A 10,521-nucleotide genomic window follows, 5' to 3' on the forward strand; every position below is an offset into this window, starting at 1 on the left:
GGGCTCTGGACACGTGCGCACTCCACTGCCCCCGCGGCCACCCGGGGCCCTGGCTGAGGCTGGGGCTTGGAGACACCATCGGAGGTCTCTCCTGGGAGCAGAGGCCCCAAGAAACCCACTCGGCAGTTCGCCTGTGCCTGTCTCCTTGGCTCCAGGTGCCAACAGTTCCAAACGGGAGTCTCTGGGTTTTCTGGGGCAAGGGGCTGGGGGAGGACGGGGAAGCCCAGGGCTTGACTCTCCTGTCACAGGCAGGCGACTTCAGATGCTCCAGCTCAGGCTTCGGGGCCTCTAGAACCAGCTTGCCTGTGAGCGCCCGGCGTGTTCCGACCTGCCTGCCAAGGCTGTTGAAGGCTGTTCCTCCAACAGGCTGGCTACCTCCTCGGCCGGGCGAGAGCTTGTGCTGGTCCTTCTGCCTGGAGTGCCCTCAGCCCTGTCTTGATCTGATGAGAACTTTCCTTCCTCAAACCCAGCCCAAGAAACAGCTGTGCCCAGAAGCTGCGGGCCCCTGGCCTGACACGTCCTGGCCCTTCGGTCACTGTCCTAACACTTCCAGCCTGTCCACCACTTCCCACCCCCTTGTGGGTGCCTCTTAGGTCCCGCCTGGGCTGGGGCTCCCAGAGTGCCCACTTCATCATCTCATAATCATATCGATAACTGAAGTGGCAGGAACTCTCAGGACTGAGCTCCTCCTCCTGGGGCCAGACTCTCCCTCAGTTCAGTTCAGTCGCTCAGTTGCGTCCGACTCTTTGGGACTGCAGCATGCCAGGCCTCCCTGTCCATCACCAACTCCCGGAGCTTGCTCAAACTCATGTCCATCGAGTCCGTGATGCCATCCAACCATCTCACCCTCTGTTCGTGGGGTTCTTAAGGCGAGAATACTGAAGCGGGTTGCCATTCCCTTCTCCAGTGGGCCACATTTTGTCAGAACTCTCCACCACGAGCCATCCATCTTGGGTGGCCCTACACGGCACGGCTCATAGTTTCTTTGAGTTAGACAAGGCCGTGGTCCGTGTGATTACATGACTCTCCCTGCCTCACCTCATTCAGTCTTCTCCGTGACTCAGTGGCACAGGGTGACCATGCCCACTCTACAGATGAGGAGACTGAGGCACAGGGAAGGAGGGACCTGGCTAGGTCACACGGCTGCGAATAGAAGAACGGGGAGCCAGCCCATGCCTGTTCACCTGGGACCACCCTCCGCCTGACGACCTAGACTGGGCACATGGTCTGGCCCCTTGGCAAGGGCTGAAGAGACGTCTGTTGAATGAACGACCGACCCACGGCAATGGACGCGGCAGCCGTTCACGTTTCTTTGGCACCCTGCCCCCACTCAGCAGAGCGTGGCTGGCTGTCGCACAGGATGTGGCGCGAAGGCAGTGCTGCCCCACAGGCCACTGGGGCCCTGGGGCCTGTGCGGGTCCACACCCTCGCTGGCCCAGGCGCCCCCAGGACAGGGCTCGGGTTCAAACGCCGGCTTCCTCCTCGCTGCAGAGTGACGGTGCTCCACGCTGTCATCTTTCCCGGCCTTGGCTGTCCTCCTGTCAGGGGGGCTAGCAGTGCCCACTGCCCAGGAGTTGTTGGGGGTGCCCAGCCAAGAAGTGGGCGCCATGGTACTGGGTGGTCTCCTCTCCCAAGTGGCGAGGGCCTCTTCATCTCCGGTGGCAGAGGTGAGGTCTGACTCAGGTCGGGAGGACAGGCTGGGAGAACGCAGTTCAGACGGGCCACTGATGGTGCACAGAGGGAAGGCCGTGCCAGGGGCAATGGAGACAGGCCCGAAGACGGGGGCTGGCACGCGGTGCACACCCCAGACGTGTCAGCACCCGTGTTCGCTCCTGCTCACCCTGCCTGCTTGCCCGGCCCCAGCCCTGGCGGAAGGAAACAGACTTTAGAAGTGGGTGGCTGGCGGGGTGAAGGGGGGAGTGGGTTTGCTGGGACGACAGTGATGAGGACCAGTCTTACACCGGCCACGGCTCGAGGCAAGGGCAGATGGGCAGGGGGCTCAGGAGCCAGCAAAACCCAGACTTTCTCGAGTAGGGGAGGAGGGCAGGCAGGGATCAGACAGGAGCCAGGGGCAGGGCAAGCTTGGGCCACGGCCTGTGGTTGTGCCTGGGGAGGGAGGGCTCCCCAGTCAGCACTTACCCAACTCCCCCCAGCCCAGGATGCTCCCAGTGGCCTGCTCTCTCTGCAGCAGGTGGCCTTGTGGGATCCAGCCCCTGGCTGTCCATGGGGGAGGCGGTCCTGTTGTGTGCCCATTCCACAGAGGGGAAAGTGAAGCCCAGGGGGCTGGGGAGGCAGGCTGGAGGTCACATAGGTGGCAATGGTGCCCGAGGCAGGAGGGCCCCCCTCTAGTCCAGGCTGTGTCTGTCCCTGAGCTGCTGGCTGAGCCCTCCCATCAGCGCCCCTGGCCCAGGGGCCACCTGTGTGGCCCGGGTGACGTGGGGACTCCCGGGGAAGCGCCTCTGGGAGTGGACCGAGCAGGGCAGCGGGGTTGGGGGCGGGGTCAGGAGGCCCAGGTCCGTGCAGGTAACTCACGCAGGAGCCCCAACTCCAGCTGCCCCGAGCTGTCAGGACGGGCATCCGTCCTTTCGCTTTTAAACAAACACGTCATGAATTTAAAAGTCAGGGCAGAGAACTGTCCAAGGCGTAAAAATAGCCACCCGGCCACAGAGTCAGCACCCAGCTCGCCCCTGGTCCCCAGCCTGGCGCTCCCAGAAGCCGGGGCGCCCCCTCCCCATCCAGGCCCCCTTCCCGGGGTGGGGGCGGGGCTGGCGGCGCCCGGAGTGTGGGAGTAGGGGCCGGATGGGGGCTCCAGAAAATGAAACCCCGCACTAGACGCCAGAGCCGAGCCTGTGCCGCCCGGGGCCTCAGTTTCCCCAGGCGCCGGGCAGGCTCCGCGCGCCGCGCGGCCGGCCGCTTTGTGTGGCCGCTCAGACAATGGCCCGGCCGCTGTCCGCCTGCTCCGCCCGGTGGTGGTTTTTTTTTTGGGGGGGGTGGGGTGGTAGGCCGGGAGGGAATTCTGCTCCCGCCCCGCCCGCGCCCCCCGCCCCCGCGCCGCCGCCCCGAGCGACTCCCGGGAACCCCTGGCGGAGGAAAACTTGCAAGTTTGCACCGCGCTCGCTCGCCTGCAACTCGGCGGCGGGGCGGGCAGCGCGGGGGAAAGGGGCGCGCTCCGGACGCCGGGGGGGGGGGGGGGTGCGGAGGGGGGTGCGCTCCGGGCGGGCGGGGCTGGGCGCGCGCGCAGGGGGCGGCGGGCGCGCTCCGGGCGGCGGGGAGGCGCGGGGGGGCTGCGATCCGGCAGGGCGGGGGGGACGCGGGGGGCCGGCGGGGGGCGCGCTCCGGGCGGGCGGGGCTGGGCGCGCGCGCAGGCCGGGCGGGCGGGTGGCGGCGCTGCGCCGAGTCCGCGCCCGTCGCGGGCCCCCCGCCGCCCCCCCGCCGGCGCCGCCGCGGTCGGAGCGGGGCGCGGGCGCGCGCGGCGGGGGCGCGGGCGGGCGGGCGCGCGCGCGCGGCGGGGGCGCGCGGCACAAGTAGTTTACATTGTTGGGCGACTTTTGCAACAACTCGCCGCGCCGCGGCCTCCGCGCGCCGCCGCCGCCGCCGCCGCCGCCGGCTCCCGCCGCCCGGGCCCGGCCGGCCGCGCCGGGGGCCGCCGCGAGGTCGCCGCAGACATGGACACCAAACATTTCCTGCCGCTCGGTGAGTGATCGCGGGCGGCGGCGGGGCGCGTCCCCGGCGCGCGCGGGGGCCCCCGGCCCGCCCCGCCCGGCCCCGCGCCCCCCGGCCGGCCCGCGCGGAGTTGGGGCGCGGGGCCGCGAGCGGGTGGGCCGGGCAACTTTTCCCCGGGCCGGCTGGGCGCGGAGCGGGCGAGGGCGGCGGGCAGCTCGCGGGCCGCGGCGGGCCGCCGACTTGGAGCGGGCAGCGGGAGGGCAGCGGGGCCGGAGGGGCGGCCGGTCGGCTGGACCGGGGCGGGGGGGGGGGGACTCCCGGCCCCGCCCGGCGGCAGCTGGCGCCCCCCGCCCGGGCGCCCAGCTCCAGCGGGGCGGCGCAACTTGTGCGCTCCCAGCCTCCGGCCGCCCTGGCATCGGGACGGCCTCTGCGCCGCCGCCCGGGCTGCGGAGTCCAGCAGGCCGCCGGCCCTGGAACGCTCGGGACCCCTCCTCCCCCAGAGCCGCCCGGGCGCCAGTGGGCAGGGTCGCCGAAGGGCCTTGAGGCCGGGATCATCAAACCCGGGGAGGCCCCTTCCAGAAACGGGGACCCTCACTCTGGCGCACGCGAGTGTTCTCCTGGCGTTCCCTGGAGCTGGCCCTGCACTTGGGGTGGACACCGTGGAGGGTCGGAGGGCCGGCTTTCCCGTCCTCCCGCTGCCATCGCGCCCAGTGGCTCCCTTGCCCTGGACCGCTCTCCAGCTCCAGGTCTGGCCCCACAAAGGAGGCGGGGGCATGGCCAGGTGCCCCCAGCCCGCTGTCCTCCCGCGGGTTTGGGAACCAGTGAGAGGCAGGGGAGGGGGAGGGGGTGAGGAGACTTTATAAATGAGCCCGGGAAGGATATTAATTTGGCGGTGGGGCCGGCAGCCGGGCTGTCAGGCTGGGTGAAGGATTTGTGCTGAATGGAAATTAAAACAGCTGATTATGAATGAAGCCCGTGGCTTGCTGCCGCTCCCGCCTGCCCACCCCCTCGCAGCCTGGGGTGCAGTTTGGCCACCCGCTTGGCCGCCAGAACGCGGCGCAGCTGCGGGGACGCGTGTTGAGATGGGGAGGTGGAGGGGAGCCGCGTGAAGCCGGCCCGGCTTCCTGGGTTGGCTGGGTGAGGGTCAGTGGTCCTGGCAGGCGCGCAGAGGGGCGTGTGACATGGTGCCCGGGGTGGGCTTCCAGGTTCGCCAGGTCCAAGAAGACTCCTTCCGTGACCCTGCACGGTCCAGACCTCCGCAGGCGCCAGGCTGGGCGCTCTCCTTCCTCCTCAGAGCCTCCAGGGCGGGCACACACGTCCATTTTGCAGATGAGAAAACTGGTTGAGGCCAGCGGCTACAAAGTGATGGTTTGGGGTTTGAAGCCCCAGCCTGGTGGTGCCCGTGTGTACGGACTGAAAGCTGAGTTGATTGTGACTTGCTGCTGCTGGGCCTGGCTGCCTGGGGTGGGTAGGGGGTGCTGTGTAGGCCAACAACCTCTCCTGTCGCCTGTTAAAGTCTTACACATATGTGTACACACACACAGAGGCGCCCCCTGGGACAGGAACGCTCAACTCTGTCTTTGCTCTTCTCCCGGCCCCCCCACCTCCCCCATGAGGCAGGGCCCTGCCTGGGTGCGTGCAGCGGATGGGTCCCCGTCCCTGACATGCTGGCAGGGTTCTAGGAGTGGGCCCACGGAGGGCCCTGGCCGCAGGCTGGCTGTACTGGAGACCCCACAGGGAGGAAAAGTTGTGTCCCAGGAACCTGGACGGGTGTCAGGTTCCCCCCAGCCCTCCCGCCACGGCAAGGAGGCTGGGGGGGCTTCTCTCTGACCCAGCCTGCGGCCTCCCAGGCAGCCCATGCCCCAGGCCTGAGCAGACAGCCCCGGACTCTGATCACACTTAATTTTTTTTCTAAGCTTGTGACCAGCTCTGAAGTCCAGTGGAGTTAAGGTCCATTTAAGCGGCTACTTGCCTAAGCCCTTTTGTCAACACGGCCTAATCCCTCGTGGGGGGCGAGTGTCGGAAGGCCTGGCCTGTTCAGGCGTGGCTGGCTGCCCAGGGCAGACCTGGAACAGTTGGGCAGGCGGCATTGCCCCTTAACGGTTGTCCGTCCACTTTCGGGGCCTCGGGCAGAGGGCCTGGTCCTTCCAGCACCCACTGCCTGGGGCGTGGCGGGCCTGGGTCCTTGCTATTACCTGCCCGGGAGTCTCCCAGCTGCCGAGCCTCCGCGTGAGGGCAGGGCAGGGACAAGCCCGAGGTACGGATCTGGGCCCAAGCACTTGTCCACGGCAGCCCCTGCTGCCCACGGCTGACCAGCGCCTGTGCCGGTTGAGAGAAGGCCTGTGCTGGCACCAGTCTGGCCGGTGGAGCTGCAAGGCTGAGTCTGCGGTGTCGAGGTCTCAGTCCCCGGACCCCTGGCTGCTTGTGGCCCATTTGCCTGGTGATGGGTTGGGAGGCAGTAACAGGACGGTAAGTCCACTGATCGCCCTCCGGGCAGCTCTTGGGGACCTGGGAGAATTTGGAGCCCGGAAGAGGGGCATCTGGTAACATCAGAGCCCTCGGGACCCAAAATAGAGCACATTCTCGGGCCTCCCGAAATAACAGGGTCACGTGACTCTGCGGAGGCCGGGCTTGGAGGCCGGCCTGCCGAGGCAGTCCCGTCTTGGCCTGGGCCCTAGGACTGTTGGGGCGTTTGTTTTGGTAAACTCCGGAGGGGGCTCTGTGTGTTTTGGGGGAAGTGTCAGGGTGAGAAAAACGGCCCTCGGATGGGCTTGGCTGTGGCCGTGGCTGTTGCCTTGCCAGCCTGGACTCGGATGTCTGTCCGCTGCCCCTGGGCCCAGTGTGTAGCCCTGACCCACTCTGCCTGGACGCGGTGGGACATGCTGGGGACCCTCGGAAAGGGCCATGGGGGCCGGCCGGGCGGCTCTGAGCTGGGGCTTGGCAGAGCTGAACGGGCAGCCGTGCGCACACCAGGGCGGCCGCCGGGGGCCGGCTCCAGCTCTACCAGCTCGTCCAGCTGTGCCTGTCCTTCAGGGCCTGCGGGGATTTGCGCCTCCTCCAGGAGGCCCTCTGCCTGCCCTCCCTGGCCTCCCCCACTCTGGCCCCTGCCCCCGTGTGGCTCTTGGGGCGGGTTTCCAGTGGTGGTCCTACCTGTCGTCCTGGGAGAGGAGGCCCCGGGGGCTGGTTGTGGAATTATTGTGCGTGCAGAATGGGGCGGGTGTGTGTGGCATCCGGCATCAGGATGGGGCCCTCGGTGAGTCGGGGTGGGGCAGACTTGGGGGGTGGTGTGTATGTGTGTGGGGCCAAAGGCCCCGAAGGCCCGCCGGAGCCTGTGGACGCCATCTGCAGCGTCCCACCGGCCCGCTGCTCCTGGGCTCTTTCCGCAGCTGGCCTGTTTCCGCAGCGGGTGCTGGTCTCGAGCTTGGCGCGTCCCGTAGGAGCAGAGGGCTCCCGGGCTTGACTCAGCTGCGTGCACAGGACAGGGCAGAGGCCCGTGAGCTGGCCCAGGACCAGACCTGACCCTCCTTCTCTCTTCTGCCCGTTCCTGGTTTTGTCAGAGTTCATGGCAGCTGGCCCTGGTGGCCAGGGGCTTGAGGTGTCTGGCCTATTGGTCTGTTCCCACGGGAGCCGGCTACTGGCAGGGTCGGGTACGGGCAGGGGTCTGACCCCTCTAGGGCCCTGGTGGCTGGTGGGGCTGGTGTCCACCGGTGGGTGCCCTTCGAGCCCTTTGCCCTGGCGTGCGGCGTGCAGGTCTGTGTCCTGGACGCTGTGGAAGGTCAGGGGGCAGGGCCAGGCCCTCCCCTCTCCCCGCCTGCCCTGCCCCCGCCGGGACAGCTCTGTATTTGCTCTCCTGCCCTCGTCTCCTCCGCAGGCCCCTCTGTCCCTTGCTCCCCCACCTGCACCCTCTTGAGTGACCCGGTGTACCCTGGGGACCCTGGAGCTGCCCCTTCCTGGGGGGGCTGGTGGCCAGGCCTCTGGGGACCGGGTCCCCCGTCCTTGCTGCCTGTGTGTGTGTGTGTGTGTCCTGCCCGCTGGCCTATCAGAGCCTCAGTTGTTCATCTGTAAAATGGACGCGCGCACGGCCCTTGCTGGGTGCAGGGGAAGGCAGTCGATTGTGTCTCCCTGACGGCCTCCTTCAGAGGTGCGGCCCGTGGTCGAGCCTCCCTGTGTCCCCTGTCTGGGTCGGTGGCGGGGGTGGGGGGGGCCAGGTGTCCAGTGATGGAGCAAAACAGGACCATGAGGCAGAGGCGTAGCTGCTGCTGTGGCGGCCGCGCGGCAGGCGTGGGAAAGAGAGCGGCCCCGCCCCGTGCTCCATGCTCCGAGCACCGGAGGCGCCTGGTCTGGGCTCCCGCAGCCCGGCTGGGGCCCTGCTCCCCAGCCCCTGGGAGGGAGCGGGCGAGGGCCTGACTTGCACGCCCACCTAGAGCCTGGGGTGGGATGTTCGAGCAGTCGTGCCCCAGCGCCTCGCAGACTGGGAAATTGCACCCTAGAGTTACAGAGCAATTGTCTAGCTCAGCAGCAGAATGAGCGTGAAATGGAGCAGAAAGCAGCTAAATAAAATTGGCCCGGGCCGACGCAGGGGAGAGTGGGGACACACACGCGCGCTGTGCCCTGTGTGCCGCGCTCCGGCCGCCCAGCCGGCCCGCCCGCCGCCGGCTGTCCCGCGTCCCTCCGTCTGTGTGTCCCTGCGTCCCTCCGTCTGTGTGTCCCTGCGTCCCCGAGACCTGTGTCCCTGAGCGAGGGGGGCCGGTGAGCCTGGCGCCCGCGCAGGGCCCCCTTTCATCCTTAGCCCCCGTCTGTCCCATGTCTCTGAATGCCCCTATGACATGTCCAGGGCCCTGTGCTGCCCGCCCGAGACACAGTGGTGCCATCCCCTGGGTGCCCGGTGTGTCCCTGGGCCTGGGTTTCTAGCCCCGTGATGTGGGGGACGGGCCCGTAGAGCTGTGGGGGCTGTCGGGCTGGACTCGCCTCTGGGCGGTTCTGCCTGCCTTTTCTCAGCTCCGGTTGGGCCCCGTGTCCTGGGACGGGCCCCGACCGCCTGATCCTCAGGGGGCGTCTTCAGAAACCACCTGCCTGGCAGGCCCTGCATCTGTGCCCTGTCCTGCCTCCGCAGGAGCCCTGTTAGGTGTCCCGGGCCCTCGGGTGAGCGTTCTCTTCTGGGAGACCTGATGGGGCTTGAAGCTTCACTACCCTCGTTCTCTCCTGTTTACCCTGGAAGGTCCTCCTCCCGGGTCGTCCCTCGCAAGGGGTAGGGCCAGAGCCGAGGGTGGAGAAACACGGGTTGGGTCACAGCTTGAGGTGCAGCCTCAGGACCCCTGTGGCCTGGGGTCCCCGCCCTCACCCCCCAGGGCGGAGCCGTCTGCAGCAAATCCCTCAGGGCCCGGGTGGGCGCTGGGGGTGGGCAGCCACACCTGGTCCCCAGGGCAGGGCGGGGCCTTGCTTATCGTTGTGTTCCCCACCCCCAACACGCACGCACATGCTTGTGACTGCACGCCCCACGTGTCTGTGCACACAGGTGCAGAGGCGTGCACGTATCTGCATATATGAACAGCTGCATGGGCGTGTGCACACGCGTACACTCTGCCGCGAGGGTGTGTGCACACACACACACAGGCCCGGCCTTCCCAGCCGGTTCCAGCACGGTCCCCACGGGGTCTTCCTTAGAAGGACTTGGGCCTGCTGGCTGGCCCCGGTCCACCCAGCGCCCGGGGAGCACCTGCCCGGTGCTGGCCGGGCCCCGCCGACCCACAGAGCTGGGCGTGAGCAGTGGGGGTGGCCAGGCTTCCTGCTGGAGCCGGTTCTGGTGCGGACTCTGGCAGAGAGGCGGGCTTGCAACAGGTGTGGGGGAGGGCCCTCCGGAGCAGGGTCAGCTGAGACCAGCGCCCAGAGGCCTGGCCCCCGGGCCTGCGTGGCCTAAGCTGGGAGAGGCATTACTGTGTGAGCGGTGGCTGGTTGACACTGGGATAGGGAGGGGCCCCGAGGCCATGATGGATCGGGGTTAGGCCGCCAGCTCTGTGCAGAGGGTGAGCTGGCAGCAGGCAGGGGCTGGAGGGGAGAGGGTCCTGGGTGGGCTTGGAGCCCGACCTGGCCGGTGCCCCTGTGAGTGGGCCCGAGCCTGGGCCGGGGGTGGGGACCCCACGTGGCTTCCTGGGGGCTCAGGCTGGGCCCTTGGGCTGGAGTTAGCTGTGCCTTCCTTGAGCAGGGGGCTGGGAGAGGACCCAGCCCCTTGTGCGGGCTCATCCGGGCTGCATGGTGTCTGGCCGGGCCTTAGTTTCCCTGGCCGGGCGCGGGGCACGGGGCTGCTGTGTCGGGTCCTCGTGGAGGCTGTGCTGAGTCTGGAGCCTCTGGCGCAGAGCAGAGGGGATGGAGAGGGGAGCGAGCTGGGCCTGGGCCAGCGGCGTGTAAATCCTGCAGTGGCCCCGGATCCGCCCCGTGGAGTTCAAAGCTGGCCCCGGGTGTGGCTGTGGGGCTGTAATGAGGTTACTGATTCAACCAGCTTCCTGGTGCTGCCACGCAGAGCGGAGGGAGGCCGGGAGCTCCGGGACGGGTCTAAGTGGCCCGTAATTGACCAATTTAGCTTAAGCGTCCGCGCTGGCCCCGGGCAGAGGTCAGGTGGGGACAGCCCCGGTGGCCGGAGCCGCTGCGCTCACGGGCCCCTGACGGGCGGCTGCCTTCTGCCCCGCCGTTGGGAGCGGGCACCGGTTCGGCAGTTGGCCCCGAGCCCCCACCTTGGGGTCCCTGTCGCAGTCCCCTCCGTGCCTGTCTGCGGGCCCGCGTCCTCCAGAAGCCGTGTGCTGTCCCCGGCCAGCTCGTGTGTGTGTGTGTGTGTGTGTAGGATGTGGGGCGGCGGGCGCTGGG

The 10,521-nt window shown here is 68.4% G+C and overlaps 1 protein-coding gene across 1 annotated transcript; it reads right to left on the reverse strand.

Moving 5' to 3' along the window:
- Window positions 1,331–4,985, reverse strand: LOC108637097 (serine/arginine repetitive matrix protein 1-like). Its single transcript, XM_018054745.1, has 5 exons — window positions 4,918–4,985; window positions 4,668–4,816; window positions 4,259–4,411; window positions 3,110–4,201; window positions 1,331–1,785 (listed from the first exon to the last, which is right to left on the reverse strand). The coding sequence occupies exons 1-5, from the start codon at window positions 4,983–4,985 to the stop codon at window positions 1,331–1,333; spliced, it is 1,917 nt and encodes a 638-aa protein (XP_017910234.1).

This window comes from Capra hircus, chromosome 11 (assembly GCF_001704415.2).
Source record: "Capra hircus breed San Clemente chromosome 11, ASM170441v1, whole genome shotgun sequence".
NCBI classification, from domain to species: domain Eukaryota; kingdom Metazoa; phylum Chordata; class Mammalia; order Artiodactyla; family Bovidae; genus Capra; species Capra hircus.